The sequence below is a fragment of the Microcaecilia unicolor genome, chromosome 7 (assembly GCF_901765095.1).
Source record: "Microcaecilia unicolor chromosome 7, aMicUni1.1, whole genome shotgun sequence".
NCBI lineage: Eukaryota > Metazoa > Chordata > Amphibia > Gymnophiona > Siphonopidae > Microcaecilia > Microcaecilia unicolor.
Window position 1 is genome coordinate 47,737,694 of NC_044037.1, and position 22,664 is coordinate 47,760,357.

The 22,664-nt window shown below is 44.0% G+C and overlaps 1 protein-coding gene across 2 annotated transcripts in view; it reads right to left on the minus strand.

The window, feature by feature from the left end:
• The window catches only part of IL13RA1 (interleukin 13 receptor subunit alpha 1), a 120,938-nt gene that overhangs the window by 16,239 nt on the left and 82,035 nt on the right, over positions 1-22,664 (minus strand). For both annotated transcript variants that reach the window (XM_030209604.1, XM_030209605.1), the window contains 2 exons: positions 10,775-10,871; positions 5,026-5,110 (listed from right to left, as the gene is read on the minus strand). In XM_030209604.1, coding sequence (XP_030065464.1) covers positions 5,026-5,110; positions 10,775-10,871 — 182 coding nt within the window. The remainder of the gene's footprint in view (positions 1-5,025; positions 5,111-10,774; positions 10,872-22,664) is intronic.

A 22,664-nucleotide genomic window follows, 5' to 3' on the forward strand; every position in this document is an offset into this window, starting at 1 on the left:
CCTGATTCTGAAGCTTGCACCACCTTTGCTCGGGTAGGAATACATATCCCGAGTCTGTGTCGAACCGCGCCCCCAAATATTCTAGAGATTGCGAGGGGTTCAGGTGACTTTTGGCTACATTAACGACCCAGCCCAGAGACTGCAGTACTGAGACCACTCTGGCTGTAGCTTGATGGCTCCCTGTTGCGGAGTCCGCTCTGATGAGCCAGTCGTCTAGGTACGGGTGAACCCGGATACCTTCTCGCCTGAGAAAAGCAGCTACTACCACCATTACCTTGGAAAAGGTTCGGGGAGCTGTGGCGAGGCCAAAAGGCAAGGCCCGAAACTGGAAATGTTTTCCCATCACCGCAAACCGCAGAAACTTCTGGTGCGGGGGCCAAATTGGAATGTGCAAGTAAGCTTCTTTCAGGTCCAGAGACGTGAGAAACTCTCCTGGCTGTACCGCCGCACTGACGGAGCGCAGGGTTTCCATGTGAAAATGCCGCACTCTTAGGGACTTGTTTAATTCTTTTAAGTCCAGAATAGGGCGAAAAGACCCACCTTTTTGCGGCACCACAAAGTAAACGGAGTAGCGGCCACAGCCGAAATCGGCGGGAGGCACCAGGGGAAACCGCTCCAATGTGAATCAAGCCTTGTAAGGTCTCCTCTACCGCCGCCCGTTTGGCGGCAGAACCGCATCGGGACTCCACAAACACGTCTCTTATCGGGGCATCAAATTCTATTTGGTATCCTTCTCTGATCAGGTCCAAGACCCACTGATCTGAGGTAATCTTGGCCCACTCCTCGAGAAAGAGGGAAAGACGTCCTCCTATAACAGGAATCAAGGAGGGGCCGGCGCACCCTCATTGAGAGGGTCGCCCTTGAACTCCAGGTCTTGAGCCTGCTGCTGCGGAACGTTTGTCCAAGCGAAAGGAGTTCCTCTGCTGAAAACCGGCCACGAGAAGTGGACCCAGCAGAATGCCCCGGGCGGTACCTTCTAGCTTCACGGAAGCGAGGTCTATAAGAGGAGTGAACCGCCTGACCCTTGGAGGGAGGCCGCGGCCTATCCTCGGGTAAGCGCTGGGGTTTAGCATCTCCCAGGCCTTTCACAATTTTCTCCAACTCCTCACCCAACAGGAGAAGGCCTTGAAAGGGCAACTTCACCAACCTTTGCTTAGAGGCCACGTCCGCCGCCCAATGCCCTAGCCACAGAAGACGGCGAGCCGCCACTGCTACAGCCATCTGTTTAGCCGAAGCTGTGACAATATCATAAAGGGCGTCAGGCAAAAAGGACAAGGCCGACTCCATTCGCGGAGCCACTTCAGACAAGGGCTCCGCTCCATCACCGGGCTGTTCCACTGCCTGTTGCAACCATGCCAGGCAGGCTCCAGCAGCATAACAACTGCATGCAGACGCCCGAATAGTAAGACCAGCAATTTCAAAGGACCGTTTAAGTGCTGATTCCAGTCTACGGTCTTGCATGCCCTTCAGGGCAACACCTCCTTCAACCGGGAGGGTAGTTCTCTTTGTCACAGCTGTGACTAGAGCATCCACCTTAGGCATTGCAAAGCGAGCCAAATGCTCCTCATTCAGAGGGAATAATTGCCCCATAGCCCTGGAAACTTTCAAAGGTCCTTTGGGGTCAGCCCATTGAGCTGAAATAAGCTCTTGGATGGAGTCATGCAAAGGAAAGGCTCGAGCAGGCTTTTTGGTACTTGCCATCCTCGGATTTCCAGAGGAGGCCATGCCACTCCCAGGAGCTTCAATAGAGAGGACCTGTAAGACAATCTGAAATAAGCGCTGGCAGGTCCTCGCGGTGGAAAATCCTCACCGCGGACAGATCATCTGGATCCAGTGGCCCTTCTGCACCTTCCTCTGTTTCCTCTGGCCACGAGGGCCTGCCAGACCCCTCAGAGTCACCACATCCCGACCACGGGGGGGGGGGGGGAAGGGGGGTGCGCCACTCTCTGAAGGGGAATTTACCCTTCTGTGCTTCTCTTGCGGCCAGCTATCAGGGAAAAACGCCTCAGAGGGCAATCCCAGGCCTGCATCCACCGGAGGGGCAGTAAGGGGGGGCCGTAGAAAACCCCTGTGGCTGAGCTCTTTTAAGCATATATGCATTATGAAGCCATAATACAAAGTCAGGGGAGAAAAACTCGCCCTGGGCACCCGGTTCCAGTCCGGGGCTAGTAGCTCTTTGGCCAGCCTCAATTCGAGGGCCCTGTCCGGTCTCCAGACCCTCCGCCTCAGCGGGGGTTGCACCATGTGGTGCTTTCAAAATGGCGCCCGCTGCCAGCTCCACCGAGCGGGAAGAATCATCGCTCGCCATGCTCGGGCCGGCTCTTACGCCTGAACAGCACGTTTTACAGAGCCCCGCTGCTGATCTGCTCTTGCCACACTTGGAACAGCGCTTAACACTCTCTGCAGCTATTGCCGAAAAACGGCGGAAAATTGAAAATGGCAGCTTCGTGCCAAAAACGTCCCAATCGCGGGCCCTCCCCGGAGGAGTCAGAAACACTCTTACCTCACTGGGCCGAGTATACAAGCTCCGGTCACGCTGTAGAAACTGAAGAAAACCTCTTGCTTTTTTTTTTTTTTTTTTTTTAACGCTGTGAGGAAAGTAGAGAAAACAGCAAAAGAGGCAATCAAATCAATTCCGGAGGTACAGAACAGTGGGAAAGGCAGGGAATGGCGAACCAATGTGCCTGCATCCACCAAGTATAGAGAGGGAAAGAGCAGGGAAAAGTGAAACTAATGTGCTCACATCCACTGGGGGGATGGGTAAGGCAGGGAAAGGGCTAACCTATGTGCCTTTAAAAAGAAGCTGCTATAGCCTCTAACACCCCGGCTAACAACTGGCAAGCCAGGAGCCAACCCCAGGCAGAGTTTTTAAGGAGCTTGATCAAGCTGCAACCACCCTGTTTGGGGAGATAGAGAATACTGAAGAGGCAGTGGAGCTAGCTGACCATGTGGCACTGTGAAATTTGAGTGCTCTCTATCTCCTCCTGCTGGTTGATGGACACAACCCATATGTAATGGCTTCATCTGCTTGATGACAAGGAAATAAAATGTGGTTATATTAAGCAGAAGACACCTGAGATTTGTGTTTGATACAATATTGAGAGTACTGATGACTGAAAAATCGGCTACCCAAATAATCCAGAAGCATAGCCAGGGAGACCAGACATTTTGTAAACTAGGCGTCTATGTGACACTGTAGGGCTGATCCGCATAGGTGCCATTTTATTCAAAATCCATTTGGGGGAGCGGCCGCTCCCCTTGTACCTCACCTAGCTATACCTCTGGGATACTCAACCTTTATCATTGGTTGAATGAGCGGTTTGCAAGTTTCCTGAAAGGTTCCTCACTGACATTAGTAAGTTTTAGTTTTTTTGTTCACAACAGTACCGAATTATTAGCAAGTTTTAGTTTTTTTGTTCACAACGGTACCGAATTATTAATACATAACACGTGTTTTGACTTTTTCAAGTTTTGGGGGATTTCTTTGCGTGGGCAGACTGTTCCAGGCATCCACTGCTCGTTCCACAATCTCTCCTCATTCCCTCAGTATCTCCACCTTCCAATCGTGACTTATTGTTTTTGAACCGCATTTAACAGAAGATGCTACCTTCCTTGTCACTACTAAAACCCACTAGATATTTGGGGGCTAAATTTATTACAGTGCACTATAGATCCATGGTAGCATGATTTAGTAAAACTAGTCCTGAAGTGTAAGACCCCCTAAGCCTAGGGTTCTCCCAGTATTTAGTAATGGATTTCATGTGTTCTGCAGAATACTGGCAAACCCTTCTAACCTGGATCTTAGTATTCTTTTGGTAGGGAACAGCACATGCTGCTTCACTCAAGGGGATCACATACAGTTCTTTCAATAAACATTTCCACATGAAATGGCATTCTAAAGAAAAGTAAACTTTACTGATGATGAAAACCAGAAGTTTTAATAGAACAAAAATCAATTGAGACAGGTGCTAGAGTTAAACTGTTCAAAAGCACAAAAATGCCCAGCACTAGTGTTCAAGAGCATAAAATCACAAAGTACGTACCACTCGAGTAAAGTTTCACTTTCCTTTGTTTCCCCAAAGTATCTTTCTGCCCTGGAAATATGACTGGAACTCTTGAAATCTTCTGCTCCCACAGGTAATAAAATCAATCTAATGCTAGCTCAATATTTTTAGCCTTTGCATAGCCTTCCTGAGCATTCTTGGTCCAAGTCCTGCCTAGTACTCCTTCTGTCCAGTAGGAGAAAAATCCATTCTCTCGGTGGAAGAAGAATGCAACCTACCTTCTGCCCTCCTGATTGGTCACTAAAACCTCTATTGACTTATGAACTAATCCACAGAGGATTTGGATTAGAAGGACCCACCCTGAAAGCTCTACTCCCAAGAAACCGCCCCTTTCTAGAATGTTCCTCTCCTTACTCTATAGCAGGGATTCTCAGGACATACCTAGCTGGTCAGGTTTTAAGGATATCCACAATGAATATGCATGAGATAAATCTGCCTACCCTACCTGCATTCTATACAAATCTCTCTCATTCATATTCATTGTGGATATCTTGAAAATCTGACCAGCTAGATGTGTCCTGAGAACCCCTACTATAGAGTAAGGAGAGGAATGTTCTAGTAAGGGGTGGTTTCTTGGGAGCAGAGCTTTCAGGGTGGGTCCTTAATCCAAATCCACTATGGATTATTTCATAAATCACTAGAGGTGTATTGTGGATATCCTTAAAACCTAACCAGTTAGGTGTGCCCTGAGGACTGTGTTGAGAACCCCTGCTCTACAGTGAAGCTGAGTGGAACTTACAAATTCTTTTAGCAATACTGCACTGCACAGCGTACCTGCAGAACCATTATAGAATACACCTTTTTATGCCATATGAAAGGAACGGTGAATAGACCGTTTGCTGCTGTTAGGGATACAAAAAAAAATGTGTGAAGCAGAAAAACACAAATTGGGAAAGGGAAGATAACGCAGAGGCTCTGTAATGCATTTGGAGTCAAGAGCTGAACGTATAAACCTACAAACCTGCCAGACACCATTCTGCTCCTCAAGCATGCCTTTGAACAGCTTTGCAGGGTCAGGGATTGGTGGGAAGATGAGGAACCGGAGCCTAGCAGATGTGAGAAGAAATATTTTCAATCAGAAAAGAGCAGTGTTAGTTCATATTTCTCTATATAGTTTAATACATTTGTATGTTTGTTGCTCTGTTCTCCTCCAAAAAGCATATTGGACATTTAATGATGGATAATGATAGATTATATCCTTAAGACTGTGCTTTTGTACACACCAAACATTAATTGAAGAAAAAAATGCAATAGAAATGTTCTCATGGGGCACAAAGATGACAGTATTCTATGTTCCCACGGGTCAATAGATGTGCACAAGCATAAACACACACTTTGTCCAGCCACTGTATGAGAAAGTAAGTGCACAGTGCCACAGTATGTGCACTTTTACCCTTTGCCAAGTGTAAACACCCTTACTATCCCACTGCTGAGAAAAGAAGCATTCCCAGTGGTAGGGGAAGGTCAGGGAAGAGACAGAGTGCTCAGAAATGCTCCTTTACTCTGTCATTTTTAATGGGCCTTTACACTAGATTTGCAAAGGGATCTAACTACAGAACTGGAGATTAGTTCAAAACCTTTGAAAATTAATCCCTGCTGAGTAGGTAAATCTAGCTTTTAATTGCCAGACAATTCCAAGGAACAGGGTTAGGTCAGATGAAGAAAGTCGGCAAGCTAGCACTCATTTTTAGTGTTAGCCAATTAACTAATTTGTGCAAATGTAGGCACAAGGATTGCTGGCTTCAATCTGTCTACACTGGAGCTGGAGATATATCCCGATCTCTCCCCAAAGCCCTGGCACAGAAAATGAATCTCTGCAGCTCTGAAACTCACACATGTCCTCCCCACCTCCCACAAAGATCCACTATAGAAACTAAACCCTCCCCTGGTTCCTTTCCATCTCCAAGTCCCAATGTAAAATCAAACCATCCTCTGGTAGCTCCAATAGGAAATTAAAATCTGTCCAAAGTCCCTCCAATCCCAACCTGAAAGCCAAAATCTCTCCAGGTGCCCCAGAAGCCTTGCTGTAGAATTCAGCCCCCCCCCCCACCCCCACCCCCAGGCTCAGCAATTCCCCCTGTCCTGGAAGCAGTAGAAGATATGCCTGCCCACTTCCTTCTCAAGAAGAGATTTCACAACGAGAACTTTGGAGCAGAAAGGAGGTAAGCACATACGATTATGTTTGTTTAAAAACTAGCTGTTAAGCCCGTAACAACGGGCACGTTTTTTGTTTTCCTATGGCCTGAGGCCTCCCCCCTCCCACCAACCCTGCTCTCTCCCCTGCCCTCCCCCCAGCGTCTGTTTCCCTCAGTTCTGCCCCCCCCTTCCCTCCCTGCTCCCTCCTCCTCCGATTTCCATGCCCAAACCCTTCTCCCTATTGGGCTGTACTGCTGGTGGAGGTGGGGCTTGGACTTCTACACTCTTAGCGTTCCGACTCTACTGCGCATTTGATTTACTATATCAATAATCTTGAAAATAATAAAATCAAGGCAATTTACACACAAAAATAAATCATAATTAGAAATACTGTAGCTCACCAGATCTTGGGAAAGAAGTTGGGGAGGGGAGGGGAAGGAGAGCAAATCCAGATTAAGACATAGGCAAACTAGGCATGTGACCAGTACCCAAAAGTATAACAGGTCCCTGAGAACTCAGGAGCCTAGAATTACCCACTGTCTTGATTTTTTTGTGGATTCTGCAAATTTCTAATTTACTAGTTTCAAAGTCAGAATAATAGTTAAAGTGTCTGGATCAGTAGTATATTTAGGTGGGGGTGGGGGGGGGGGGGGAAGAAGTAATTGAGCCAAGGGGGTTGTGGAAGGGTGCGGTAAGAAATGATGGAAGAAAGACAAATGATGGACTGGAGGGTGGAGGGGTAGGTGGGTAGAAAGAGAGAGAAGTGATGGACTCAAGGGGGTGGAGGTGGAGGGAGGGAAGAAATGATGGACCCAAGGGGAGAAGAAAGGAAGAACGAAAGAGAGAAATGATGGACTGGGGGGGGGAGGGGAGGGAAGGAAAAAGTGTTTTATCTTGAATTTATTTAGATTATGTTAGTTTAGGAAATGTACATTGTGGATGTCTGTGTATTATGTTCAGTACAAGAGGAAATGCATTTGTTTTTATTTCTCCCATGTTGTGATACATGTCTAATTTGACTTCTTGGGGTTCCCTGTTTACTTTTTGTCTTTATATCTCTGTTTCTAATTTGTGATCCCTTGTTCTGTATTTGGTGAGGGTCTGTGTTTTGTGTGTGTGACTAAGTATTCTGTGGACATGTAGCTTCTGTGTAAAGATCTGTAGTTATCCCACTTGTTCTGTTTTACCAGCAGGAGGTGTATTGGTGTTCAAGGGCCCAGTGTAATATCTGTAGTGCTGCCTATTCATATGTAAGTTTCTTGCTGTTTGAATCATAGGCATTAAAGCTACAGTTGTACAATATAATATGTTTGTACGTGTATGTTAGAACAGGTTTTGTATTTCTTAATGTGCTTGGGTAGTGGAGAGATTTATTTTGCTATAGGCTCAGATGGCATGAGAATCAGAATATTTTTTGAATGGTGCCTTCCATGGAGAAATGTTCTACATCTGATCTGCACCTATAATTGAGGGTGTGTGTGTGTGGGGGGGGGGATGGATTTTTGTGGATGCAGATCAGGTTTACATTTAACTCATAAGAACTGCTATATACTGTGTCAAACCAAAGTCATATAAGCAGTGCATTACACATGCGAGCATCAGTGGTGTTCCTAGGTCGGCTGCCACCGGATGCGGATCGCCACTGTGCCCCCCCTCCCCCGAATCACAACACCCCTCTCAAGCGCTTCGCTTTTACCTGCTGGGGGTGCAGGGAGCAGCTGTGCGGCTGTCGGCTCCGCCAGTTCCCTGCCACAGAACAGGAAGTAAATTCAGAGGGAGCAGGGAATCTGCGGAGCCAACAGCCGTGCAACTGCTCCCTGCACCCCCTTGCAGCCAGGGTAGACCACCCCCACCGCCCTTGGTACATCACTGGTGAGCATCATCTGTTTGGTGTGTCCCAACTGAAAAAAAATTTTTTTTTAGAACTACTGCTCTAGAGCTTATTATGTAGTCACCAGACCCCTTCCCCCCATTCCCTCTCCATCTTAAAATGTACAAAAATACCTCTAGGGGCTGCTAGATCCTCTTCCTTCCCTCTTTAAAGACGTTCCCCATGGCTACCAGCCCCCTCCCTCCCTCCTATCATATTTTAAAATGCATTAAAAAAAAGACCTCTTGCTTACAAAAAAAAAAAAAGTTACTAGCAGGGGAATTCCCCACCTCTTTTGCTACTGGCCATAAAAAGTGTGTGTTAGTTGAGGGACTTACTACTGTACTTTTTGAACAGAAGGTAGGGGGAATTTCTAGATAGAAGTCATATCAGCAGGGAGACATGGGCAGGGACACCCCCTAGCAGTAGTCTTTGAACGCAAAGAGTATGGGGGCACCTTGGAAGAAGGGGAATGGAGAGTTTTATTTATTTATTGTATTTATATCCTGCTTTATCCCAAAGTGGGTTACAATAGAAACGTAGATAATTCAAAAACTTACATAACAATACAATAGCATACAGTATAACCATTAAAATCTAACATTTTACTGCTAGCCTTGAAAAAACAATCTATATGGAGTTTGAGATTAGTCATTCCCAAATGTTTCAGAAAAAATACATATTTTTTAAAAGTTTCTTAAAATGTGATCTTTCAGAGCACAATCTCAATAACCAAGTAATTGAGTCCAAAGAATCACCCCTACAACTGATAAAGTATTTGCCAATTTACAAATCAGGACACAGTTGCTTAGCACCTCCTGAACGTAGAGATCACCTTGGCTGATATACGATCAAAGCTGCTTCAGTACTATAGCATAAACTCTTTGATGAATTAAGTTGTAGCATAAGGAAGAGAAGGGCTCTGATTGCCACAGGAAGCGAGCTTTAAAAAAAAATCAAAATTTGAATCTGCCAAGCCCTTTCGAGAAAAATTACATTGGCTTCCTATTAAAGGAACGTATTGCCTTTAAGATATGCACCTTGATTCATAGGATTATTTATGGTGAGGTTCCTGGTTACATGTTAAATCTAATTGATCTACCACCCGGAAATAGTTGTAGTTTTTCCCGCTCATATCTAATCTTACATTACCCAGATTGCCATGGCCTCAAATATAAATCTACCTACGCATCCAGTTTCTCATTCGTAGGTACACAGTTATGGAATGCTCTGCCTAAAGTCCTGAGATCGACCCAGAATCACCTAGACTTCAGGAAATCTTTGAAGACCACTCTATTTAAGAAGGCATACCTTCCTAACATTAGGAAGGAGTGGAGGAGTGGCCTAGTGGTTAGGGTGGTGGACTTTGGTCCTGAGGAACTGAGTTCAATTCCCACTTCAGGCACAGGCAGCTCCTTGTGACTGTGGGCAAGTCACTTAACCCTCCATTGCCCCAGGTACAAATAAGTACCTGTATATGTAAGCTGCATTGAGCCTGCCATGAGTGGGAAAGCGCAGGGTACAAATGTAACAAGTAAAAATAAAATAAATACTTAGTTTACTTTCAAACTGTTACAGCAATATATATGGACCCTCATGGTTTTTTTTTATTATCTCTGTTGTCTTAGATATACGTGTACAACTATAGTTTACAATGACATTGTTTAACAATATTATACTTTATTGCAGTTTACCCTTGTGATTGTGTAAGCCACAATGAGCCTGCAACTAGTGGGAAAATGTGGGGTATAAATATATTAAATAAAGAAACACAAATATTCTGATAGATGCAGAACCAGTAATCTGTCAGATGGGTGGTTGGAGGGGCCCCATGACCCTTATTGTCCAATTGCCTAGATCACCATCAGTCCACCCCTGCACAGGAGTGAGTACATCACAGGGGGAGGGGCAGAGCTGATCCTCCCCCCTCCCCCGAGAATCCAAATAACCCTTTTTGTGGCATGAAAAAAAAACAATGTGGCTTCAGTGAAGGTTCATTGCATCTGAAATTCTATCACAGGGATGCAGCCCTCCAAGAACAAAACCACCCAAATAACAAGAAACCAGTTTTAAAAGAGGAGGAATGTTCATGTCAACCCATTTTAAATCTGGATACTTGAGCTTGAGGTAAACATCAATGAAAGCCCAAGCAAACAGAACAAACTAATAAAAATAAACTTCCCTCCTCTGTTGGCTATAGGCAGTGGTGTGCTGGAGCAGGCTCTCACAGGCTCTTGAGAGCCGTTTGTTAAGTTTTTAAGAATTTTGGGAGCCGGTTCTCCATGGCTACTTTAACAAATGGATCCCAAAATGTGGGCTTGGGCCCCTCCTGAATTCTCTTACTTTGCTGGCGAGAGAGAGCCCCCTGTTAACAATTTACCAGCACACCCCTGGCTATAGGATTCCTTCTGAAAAATCAAATATGCCCCATTGGGCTAAGCGTCTAGAGGCATGGACTAATGATGTTGTTATGGATGGATTGCCCAGGTCCGAACCCCATGTGTCGTCATGACCCACAGTTTTAGGAATCCTTGCTGTACATAGTCTGACATCCTACAATGACATGTATCCAGGTGGTTAACCAGTACCCCAGTAGTACTCATCATATGGAACCTGCCTTACATCTCAAAGGCAGAACAGGAAAAAAAAAACCCCTGTGGAACAACTTGTTAGGAAGTGAAAAATAGAATTATGCTTGTGTTACCTTTTCAGATGTACGAGAAAGATTATTGTAGCTACTCCCACAATAAAGAGGATCATCAGTAAGTAAATCAGAGAGCTACCAGAGTTACTATCTTCCCCTGAAACACAATAAAATGTACAATGAAATTGAGAAATAAGTAGTCCATAAACAAAACTATGGCTAAAATGAACTCTAAAGATGATAAGGATATACAAAGAAAGCATAAAGGATTAGTGTATCAGTTCCCCCTCATTTTGTGGACTACAGCATATATGATAGAAGTGTGAGGGAATTTTTTCCCATAATTGTTTATTCTTTAAAATATTTCGCATATTTCTTGTCAAAGTTCGCTTTGGAATTGTATTTACAATTTTAATAAATAAATAATAAAATGAACTATATGCAGGCAGTATATGTTTATGGCAGGTGAGCTCTGGTCAAAGCATGCTTATTTATTTATTTATTTATTTATTCTATGTTTGTGCAGCGCTGCGTACGCTTTGTAGCACTATAGAAATGCTAAATAGTAGTAGTAGCTTATTTCAGTGGTCTGGATGTTCAATTCACTGACTGATGGTAAAGAGAAAGAGATTTGGATTTAGCTCCTGTCTTTCTCAACAGTTCCTTGTATTTCCAGGTATTTCCTTGTCCCCAAGGGCTTACAGTCTAAGGCAGCAACTCTATAAATTGGTGCAAAGAATTAGATGCCCCGATCTCATGCACTTAGCACCAATTTTATCACGGCACCAAGATTCTGTTATAGAACAGTAGCATAAGTTGGTACTGGTGCATCTAAAGTTGGCGTAACTGTTGACACCTAATTGTGCCATGAAGTGTTTATTACATAGTATTCTATAAGCTGCATGCGTGTCTCAGAGACATGCCCATGACCTGCCCATACTCCGCCCATGTTTATGCCCCTCCCCTTCGCACTTACATGTGAAGCGATTTTGGCATGTATGTTATAGAATAGCACCTTGCTCTCACACACATATTTGCCAATTAGTGGTGCCAATCACACGCTAAGTGCTACTATTCTAGTGCCCCCAGAGTCTATATATGGTGATTAAAGTTACCTTTGCAAATTGGCACGAGCTAATCAGCACCATTAATTGAATGATAACAAGCAACTATCAACACTAACTGGGACTAATTAGAATTTATGCACACTACTCACAAAGTGTATTCAATAAATTCTACCACATGGATCTCAAAAGAGAAAGGGAAATGGGACTTGATATACTGCCTTTTCTGAGGTTTTTGCAACTACATTCAAAGCGGTTTACATATGTTCAAGTACTTATTTTGTACCGGGGCAATGGAGGGTTAAGTGACTTGCCCAGAGTCACAAGGAGCTGCAGTGGGAATTGAACTCAAAGTCCACTGCACTAACCACTAGGCTACTCCTCCATTAGCAACATTTGATGTAGAAGCATGCCCTTGCAGATCAGCAACGCGGCCGCGCAGGCTTCTGTTTCTGTGAGTTTGACGTCCTGCCAGACTCACAGAAACAGAAGCCTGCGCGGCCGCGTTGCTGATCTGCAAGGGCAGGCTTCTACATGGAATGTTGCTAGTGGAATAGCAACATTAACATTCCATGTAGAATCTCAAATAGTAGCAACATTCCATGTAGAATCTGAAATAGGGAAAGGGAAATGGGACTTGATATACCACCTTTCTGAGGTTTTTTGCAACTACATTCAAAGCGGTTTACATATATTCAGATACTTATTTTGTACCAGGGGCAATGGAGGGTTAAATGATTTGCCCAGAGTCACAAGGAGCTGCAGTGGGAATTGAACTCAGTTCCCCAGGATCAAAGTCTGCTGCACTACTAGGCTACTCCTCCACTGCATGGCCATGGGAGGAGCGTGGGCAGGTTGTGGGAGTTCCTATAATTTACACTCAATTTATACCAGGTTTGCAGTAAATTCCTGCGACAATGGCAGCTAAGCATATTCTATAAACCACGTTTATAGAATACCACTAAGCGCATTTTTTTTGGCACAGATTTTTTTTAGGTGACAAATAGGAGGAGTGGCCTAGTGGTTAGTGGTGGACTTTGGTCCTGGGGAACTGGGTTCAATTCCCACTGCAGGCACAGGCAGCTCCTTGTGACTCTGGGAAAGTCACTTAACCCTCCATTGCCCCAGGTACAAATAAGCACCTGTATATAATATGTAAGCCGCATTGAACCTGCTTTGAGTGAGAAAGCGCGGGGTACAAATGTAACAAAAATAAAAAAAATAAAATATAGAATTTAGTCCTTGGCGGCTATCTTTAGACACCAGTTTATAGAAATACCCTTTAAGTCTGCACATAAGCCAATAGAGAGTTACATTACTTATCTAAAGTCACAAACAGCCTCAATGAGATTTGAGCCCTGGTTTTCCTAGTTCGTAATACTACTTCAACCACTGCCATCTCAGAAAATGGCAGCGATCAAGCTAATATTAATGACTCCTAAGTGGGGAATTAAATTTATAATTCTTATATGAATAATGTTTTTTTTTTAATTTCAAACTTTTTTTTAATATTTAATTTCCATACAAGGAAAAGGAAACAGGGATTTGCTTAACAGTCCACATTACAGGGAGAATAAGCTCATTAAATAGGCAAAATAAACTCAAAAGGTAACTATACAGAATACATTCTGTCATAATTAAACAGTACTAAACACATCTGAGTTAGGAAGAACGTTCTAAAACATTACCATCCCAAATCCAGTAAAAGCCTCTAAAGTTGTGCAGGATCAAAGAAAATATAATCTTTTGCACTTAAATAAAATCAAACATTTACAAGGAAACCTTGAAAAAACAAAACAAAAAGTACCCTTAAGGGAAAGTACTCTAGATTTAAGAAGCAAAAAAGCTTCTGTGTAGTTGAGTGCTTCTTGTCACATCTGGAAAAACTTGCATCGCTGCTCCACAAAACTTAGCTTCCTTATGTTTAAGGTATGATCTCAAAACCAGCATCTTGTCAGACCCTGGGGGGGAAAAAAAAAGCTCAAAAAGACGCCATCGGCTTTGCTACCAGTATATCAATTGTTTTGCGAGTTTCAGATAAGCACATTGTGTGCTTGCACTTTACGCTAACGGCTTGCAGTTTGGAGACTTGTGTCACTTTGACAGGTCCCCTGATGAAGGCATATGTGCCAAAACATGGCCTGTGTTGGGCTTTTATGTCAAGTGCATTCTGTTTACTGCATGCGAAGATTGTCTCGTGAATACTTCCACTGGTTTTAAAGAAATAAAAGGATTATTCTGGTTTATCTTGGATTGAAACAGGACCAGATAAAAAAAAAAAAAGTCCCAATTTTTGCCCTGGATGTTTTTATCTGGAAAAAAACCAACCAAATTCTGGACCCATATAAAAACCACCCAACATGCCCCCTTCTGATTTAGACAAACTGTAGAGAAAACCATCTCAAATCTGAGTTTTGAAAATTGCAACTTGGATGTTTTCTCGTGAAAAACGTCTATCTGGCGCTTTGTGCCGCTTTTGAGACATTTTTCTCTTTTGAAAATCCTGACCTGGAAGCCCAGAAATAAAGTGCTGAAATAATTTTAAAAAATCTCTTTTTTAAAAATATAGTTGTAATTACCGATCTCAATCCAAAGGTAATCACCAACATTGCAAGTGTCGCATATGGAACAGGTCCAGTAGGAGACCAAGGAGAAATGGAGAGTTTGTGTGTGTAGTCTAGCCAAAGAAGATAAGGTGGGCTGTAAATGTTGCAAGCAATGTGTGTGTGTGAGAGAGAGAGAGAGAGAGAGAGAGAGAGAAAGTATATTGTTCACCAAATTTGTAATGATGTATGGAATGTGCAGTCATGCTTGATTATTGCTAATAAAAAGCCAGAACTTAGAAGGGAAGTCAGCAGCTGCAAGACTGTGGTCCAGAACCGGACCACATCACCGAGTCTCCCTCACAAGTCTCCAAAATCTCAGACACATTCATAATATTAATTTCAGTATCTAGGTCCCCTTAGTCTTTCAGTATTTCTTTCTTTGCAGATGGGTAAATAATATCTACGCAATGTAGGAGGCGTGGAGGGGCATAATCAAACGGCGCCGGCGAAATCGATCGCCGGCGATCTATTTTGGCGGCGCTGCAACAGCTGGCCGGAACCGTATTATCGAAAAAGATGGCCGGCCAACTTTTGTTTCGATAATACGGTTGGGGCCAGCCAAATGCCACAAATCGCCGGGTTTGAGATGGCCGACTTTGTTTTTCAGCGATAATGGAAACTGGAACCGGCCATCTCAAACCTGGCCAAATCCAAGGCATTTGGCCGTGGGAGGGGCCAGCATTCGTAGTGCACTGGTACTTCTGGATGTTTAGATCTTGCTGATCAGTTATATTATGACTTACTTGTTCAGGAGTGCTGTATTTTGTGATACTGTTTTGAGACATGTTCAAGAAAGACTTCATACAAATGAAAAAAGTCCCTGCCTTGCATTTTCCCTTGATGGCCGTCCCTGACGTGCACTTCCCTTAATAGCCGTCTTTCTCTCCGAAAGTGCACTTCTCTTAATGGCCATCTTTCTCCCTGAACAGGGAAATCAAAAGTTTTTGCACACTGCTTTTTTTGTAGTAACAGTGGGATTTGAACCAGCCACCTCTGCATTACAAGACCAGTGATATAACCACTTGGCCACAACTCCACTTACTTGGATGTCCCTCCCTTTTGATTCTACCCCTCCAGGTCTCTCTCAGCCACTCACAGACAGCTTAACGCGCTGTGATTGGCTGAGAGAGACCTGAAGGGGTATAATCAAAAGGGAGGGACAGCCAAGTAAGTGGAGCTGTGGCCAAGCGGTTACATCATGGCTCTTGTAATGCAGAGGTGGCTGGTTCAAATCCCACTGTTACTACTAAAAAAAAAAAACTGTGAGCAAAAACTGTTTTGATTTCCCTGTTTGGGGAGAAAGCCGGCCATTAAGAGAAGTGCACTTTCGGAGAGAAAGACGGCTATTAAGGGAAGTGCATGTCAGGGACGGCCATCAAGGGAAAATGAACGGCAGGGACTTTTTTAATTTGTATGAAGTCTTTCTTGAACATTTCTCAAAACAGTATCACAAAATACAGCACTCCAGAACAAGTAAGTCATAACATAACTGATCAGCAAGATCTTTTTTTTTTTTTTTACGAGCTGGCCGACTGGCTTCCCCTCCTAGGAAGGAAATGTTTTAAAGTTTTTTTTTTTTGGGTGAGAGGGGGTTGGTGACCACTGGAGGAGTATTGGGAGGTCATCTCCGATTCCTTCCAGTGGTCATCTGGTCAGTTTGGGCATCTTTTTGAGACTTGGTCGTGAAAATAAATAGACCAAGTAAAACCGACCAAATGCTCGTCATCGCCGGTTTTCTTTTTTCCATTATCAGCTGAAGCCGGCCATCTCGTAAGCACGCCCACATCCCGCCTTCACTACCCTGCCGACATGCCCCCTTGAAGTTTAGCCGCCTCCGCGACGGAATGCCGGCGAGTGTGTCCAAAAATCGGCTTTCGATTATACCGATTTGGCCGGTTTTAGGAGATGGCCGGCCATCTCCCGATTTGTGTCGGAAGATGGCCGGCTATCACTTTCGAAAATAAGCTGGATAGAATCCTCCAGAACTAGCAATATTTCCTCAGATAACGTTTAAATCTATTTCTAAGTGTAACAAAAGATGGCTTTGGAAAATTATGTGAAGATTTAAATACTTCAATTTTCAATTTTATTTCTCAGAAAAGTGTTCTCCTTTAATAAAGAGGAATGCTCTTAAGCTGAGTTGTATATTCATTCAAAGTACCAGCAGTTTGTTCTGATTCTGAAGGGTAAATATATTAGTAGCATTAGCGTGAATGATCATATTCATATTAGCAAATTGAGCAGAAAACTTTACCCAGCTTTGAAACCACAGCCAAATCATTTCCAATGTACAGAAAGAAGGCCTCTGCAGCTCAGTCTCAGGAACAGTCACCAATGATGGTACAGTGTCTTGGCTTCCAATGGGCGGTGCATCTAAACCTGGAGTAGCCATAGACCCTCCTGCAACAGTGGTATTACTGCTCCAATAGTTGTTGAAGTCTTACCTCGTGGCACAGGAACCTCTAGCACCAAACACTGAGCTGCTGCACCTGAATCCAGCAAATTAGCCGAAAACAGCTGAAGCGAGGCGGGGGAGGGGGTGGGGAGAGATCCGAAGAACTGGAGTCAGCGATCTGAATGGAAGTCTGACTTTGCCCCACCTGGCAGTGGTGTTGAAACAGCCAGCGATTTACCTGAACCTGATGAAGGCAATCTCCCACGCCAGTTGTAACAGAATCTGTCCTCAAGAAGTACAAGGTTACCAAATCCTGCACCGACATGGTCCTAGCATGGTTCCAGTCCTATCTATTTGACAGGTCTTATACAGTTTTATGGTAAGACTATTACTCCAAGCCATATACCATCCCTTGTGGTGTCCCACAAGGCTCCATTCTTGCACTGACCTTCTTCAACACCTTCATGGCTCCACTGATCATGACAATTCAGTCACTAGGTTTTACACCATACTTTTATGCTGATGACATCCAGATCCTTGCCACAATAAATCCACTAACTCAGGATATCCTCTCCTTCAACAAAAAGCTTCAGATAATAGTAACCTGGCTAAATGAACATAAGGTCAAACTAAATTCAGATAAAACTAAAGGTCTCCTTTTTCTAAGAATCATTCACTACCACTCTCAGCATTACCTTAGACATTCTTTATCCTTTCCTCTTTTTTTTTTTGTAATAGCTTGTGCAGCTTGTTTCATATGTTTTAAACTATGTATGTTGATTTGTAACCCACCTATGGGCTTCCTCTCATTTGCCACGCTGGAATCACTAGTACAGCTTTGTAAAAGAAGACCATGGTACGGAATAGAAATTTTGAAAATAAAGTTGAATAACTAGCTAGACCCATGTCAATCTGGCTTCAGACCTGGGTATGGAACAGAGACGGTTCTTGTGTCCCTTCTTGATGATCTGCACAGAAATTGTGACAGGGGATCTACCTCTCAATACTAGTGTTGCTGGATTTCTCAGCTGCCTTTGACACTGTGGATCATAATATCATGCTAATAAGACTGGCAAAAACAGGTATCAGTGGAACAGTAGTTAAATGGTTCAAATCCTATTTGTCAGAGACAACAATCAGTTCTGTTCAGCAACAGCATATCATTGCCCTGGACACTAAACTGTGGAGTACCACAGGGATCCATACTGTCTCGCATTTTACTTATCTACCTCAAGCCTTTGGCTGAGCAGCTTCGGTCGATGAACACAAAATTCTACATCTATGCTGATGATGTGCAACTACTCATGCCCATTGAACCAGATCTACCCTCAGCTGTAAATAAACAGTCTGCCTGCCTAACCGCAACACAGGAATGGGCAAACAACAACTAACTCTGCCTGAACCCAAGCAAAACAGAGATTCTTTGGGTACCTAACGCAAGTGGACAAATACCGGACTTAAAAATACCTTTTGGGAAGTATGAACGCCCTCTAAAAATCACAGGTCAGGAATCTTGGGATACTTCTAAACTCACTCACTCTGATTCCGCAAATTCAAACTACCTTTAAAAATTGTCCATCTCTTATGGCAGTTACGAAATCTCTCTCCATATATTGAAAAGACAAGTCTGACGACAGTGATCCATGCCATGATAACATCACGACTGGTCTATTGTAATGCCCTGTACACTGGTGAAAGCAAAAAGTCTGTATCAGCTCCAACTAATTCAGAATGCTGCAGCACGACTGACAGAAGGCTGCAAATGGCGTGACCACATCAAAGCCTTCTTGCAAAAACTACACTGGCTACCAGTGCCTTACAGGGCTAAATTTAAAACTCTACGTTTTATTCTTTAAGTACTCTGGCCCATTTTGTCTGAGGGCCTTGAAAATCAATTAGCTCTTTACACACTTTTGAGACCTCTAAGATCCTCTCAAGGACTGGAGCATCATCATTTGTCCCCTCAAAGGAAATTGTATGATGTGATACCCACCAGCGAGCCTTCTCAAGAGTAGCCCCCACGCTCTGAAATTTACTCCGAGGGGCTGCGTATAACTAGAGACTTACCTGTACTTCAGGAAGCAGGTAAAAGCCTGGCTCTTCTCCCAAGCCTACATAGGGTGACCGACTATACACCCATTCTGCACCTGGACTAGCTTGCTACACCCACTGTAACTTAGACCACTTCCTTATATCTTGATTAACTATACAAAGACCTTGCCTTTAATTTATCCACCCATGTATTTATCCCAATTGACTCTGTACCAAACATCTTGTCCTCATCTATATATCTGCACTTGGCCCCTCAGCTACAGTATATGATAAGCTGTATTGTAGAAAAGCATTAGTATTATAGCAATGTTATTGGGATATTCTAATTGTGTGCTTATTAGATACCCCATTGCTATTATGCTTACATCGTATTATCTCTCTGTTATTTCAATTTCAGTGCTGGGCAGACTTATACGGTCTGTGCCAGAGCTGGTGGTGGGAGGCAGGGATAGTGCTGGGCAGACTTATACGGTCTGTGCCCTGAAAAAGACAGGTACAAATCAAGGTAAGGTATACACAAAAAAGTGGCACATTTCTTGGGCAGACTGGATGGACCGTGCAGGTCTTTTTCTGCCGTCATCTACTATGTTACTATGTATAGTTTTGATCCTGTTTCATGGTAGTCTTATTATTAGGTTTCAATTTGCTGTTTTCAAGTTTCCTTTTTCATTCTCTGTCTTTACTTGGTCATTTTACTATTGCTAAGCTGTTAACAAAATTGTAAGTTTGATGTTAAACTGTACCTACAGTATACCCCCATGGGGTGAATCTCTTCATAAATGAGGTTAATAAATCCCAATGAAGGAAATAATTAATAAATATAGGCAGTTAGCCCTGGCTTTAGTGGTTAAATAGGACCACATAAATAGCAGTCCTATCTTTAACTGCTAGGAACTTAACCAGTTAGCGCTGAATATCAGCTTAGGCAGTTAAGTTCTGGCGGTAAAATAAAGAACACAGAAATCATTCCCAATTGCTGGATATGGTGCGGCATCAAATTTCAGGATTCAGCACCGGTAGTGGGTTTTAACTGCGCTGCCTGCCGGCAGCTGAATATCGGCCCCCATGTGTCCTAAGGGAATATCTGCTAACATGCTGCGAGTGCTATGATTAAGCTGTTTTGTTGCCGTTGTCATGCGATTGCTGTGTCTGATTTCAGTAGGTTCAGTGGCGTACCAAGGGGGGGCGGTGGGGGCGGTCCGCCCCAGGTGCACGCCGCTGGGGGGTGCTGCGGCGCGCACCTGCTCCTCCGCGTTCGCTAAACTTCGTTCGTTCGCTGCAGCTCCCTCTGCCCCGGAACAGGTTACTTCCTGTTCCGGGGCAGAGGGAGCTGCAGCGAACGAACGAAGTTTAGCAAACGCGGAGGAGCAGGCACGCGCCACGGCACCCCCCCCCCCAGCGGCGTGCACCCGGGGGGGGGGGGGGGGGGGGTTCATTTCGACAGGGGGGGGGGAAGGTGTCATCTAGCGGGGGGGTGGGGGGGGGACGCGCTGCACCCGGGGGGGGAGCGCATCGGCGCTCCGCCCCAGGTGCCATCCAGGCCAGGAACGCCACTGAGTAGGTTCGAAAGCAAAACTTGTCTTTGGTATTGTGGTAAACAAGTTACTAACAATATTTATGTCTGGGAAACTGCTCTTTGCTCTAGTGAACTAAAAAGTCTTAGATGGAGTTTTTGTAAGCAGGAAGGCTCCTCTTGACTGTCGTATTCTTGGAAACAGTAAGTTATTTTACTATTTCCTTCTGCTCTGATTTTCTGTGCATCATCAATAATTCTCTTTCATCAATTCCTCTTTTGAATTTTAGCTCATTAAGGGGTCTCATTCAGGGGCCCTTTTACTAAGCCTTGTAGGCGCCTACGTGCACCCAACACGCATTAATTTGGGATTACCGCCCGGCTACCATGTGGCCCGGGTGGTAATTTCATTTTTGACGCGTGTCCCCTACGCGCGCCAGAAAATAAATTTTTATTTTCTGGCGTGCAGTGCTACCGGGCGGTATAAGGCATTCTACGCACGTCGACCTTTATCGCCCGGTTAACGCATGAGACCTTACCACTAAGTCAATGGGTGCCGGTAAGGTCTCAGGCCCAAAGTAGACGCATGCCAATTTTCATTTTGCCGCATGTCCATTTTCGGTCAAAATGTTTTTTAAAAAAAGGCATTTTTAAAGGTGAGCTAAAAAATAATTCTGCGCGCATCCAAAAACACACGCCTACACTACCGCAAGCCATTTTTCTACGCACCTTAGTAAAAGGACCCCTCAATTTGCCGTCCTGTGAACACTGATGGAACAGTCTGGAAAAATAGGAGATGCTGCACATTCAGTAAAAGGGAAAAGCAAAGAGGACAAGCTTGAAGGTTCTTTAGGAAATGTGGAGACATGAAAAGACTTGCAGGAGGAGAAGATAGGCCGACTAGCTAGGATAGAGTTTAACGTTGCCCCTACTTTTGACCTTTCATTTCTTGATATGCACATTGACTGATGCACGTAGCTATATTAATTTCTCAACTTCCTACAACAGCTCACTTAGCCAAGCCTACAAGCCCAGAGACGTCGATTAGTCTAGACATCACTACAATGCTTAACGGCTTAGCAAAAAAAAAAAAACATCAATGATGCTCTCATGATTATCCCATTGGAGTGAGTAAACCAAGACTCAAGCGTCTCTTAGAGCGATAAACATTCAATAGCTAAAACAGGGGCACAAGAGCAGAAAGGGATGTTTAAGAAGACCATCTTCGACTTTTCCTCCCAAAACCCAAATATATTTGGGGCTATGACGTTCACGCTTAGGAAAACAAAATCATAATAAATCCTGCTGCTGACCTGTCTCTTCCTTCTCATGAATTTTATGCAATTTTAGTGCAGGGCCAGCATGTCTGCTGTGCCATTTTCACTTGGTGTTGCAGTGGCATCCAATTTTCTCTATTTGTTTAAAACTCGTGCTCCAGTCTGCTGCACACAGGCTGTGGCTACAGCTGGGAAGCAGAAGTCACAGACACCTGCAGCTATATTTCCTGCACATCTACCCAAATTATTTTCATAGAATTATTTTCAGATCTCATGAAGCAAAGAAGCACTGTAACAACCTCAACAGGAGCTCTTTAGGAGCAGCAACTGTCCCTCAATTCAAGGCCAGATTCTAGTGTTCGAGTTTCTTGTCCTGGCTTTTCCTATACTAAGGCCTTAATCATAACCGGGGTGGGGATGCACAGTCACCATTCACAGGCTGAAACAGGCACAAACGCTTGAGGGTTTTCAACTGCTGACTTGTTTCAGGGAAGTCATTTGGGTAAATGGAGTGATACAACGTAAAGTCTTAATTTTATGCATGCGTGGCTTCTATGGAAATACATAACCAGAGCAGCGAACTATAGAAACAGAAGCAGAAATAGCAGAATTAAAATGAGACTTCAAGACTGCACAACTCTTTTGTAAAGATTTTAGTAATACATCTTTATATGAGCATTTTTTTTTTAAATTTCTGCCCATCTCTTGTGAGCTGCTAGTTTTCAATCTGGGAACAGTGGTTATCTATCTAAAATTAATATTTGTAAGCAGATAGTCTACATATTCCCTGCTAGGGTCCCTTCAACTCTAAAAACTCAGTCTTAGTGGTGGAATGCTCTCGCCTAACCTACTAAAGCCACAGTCCTAACATAACCCTGGACTGGACTATTCCCAGCCCTAGCAGAAAAGGTGGGAGGCAGCATGGCACAGACCAGCCTGGCACCCTGGCATTTACCTGTGCCTGCCTGCTTTTGAAAATGAAGAACGGGGAAAAATGTGTCCCTTCAGCCTCCTGGCTCCTTGCAGATCTTAAATTTTGCAGT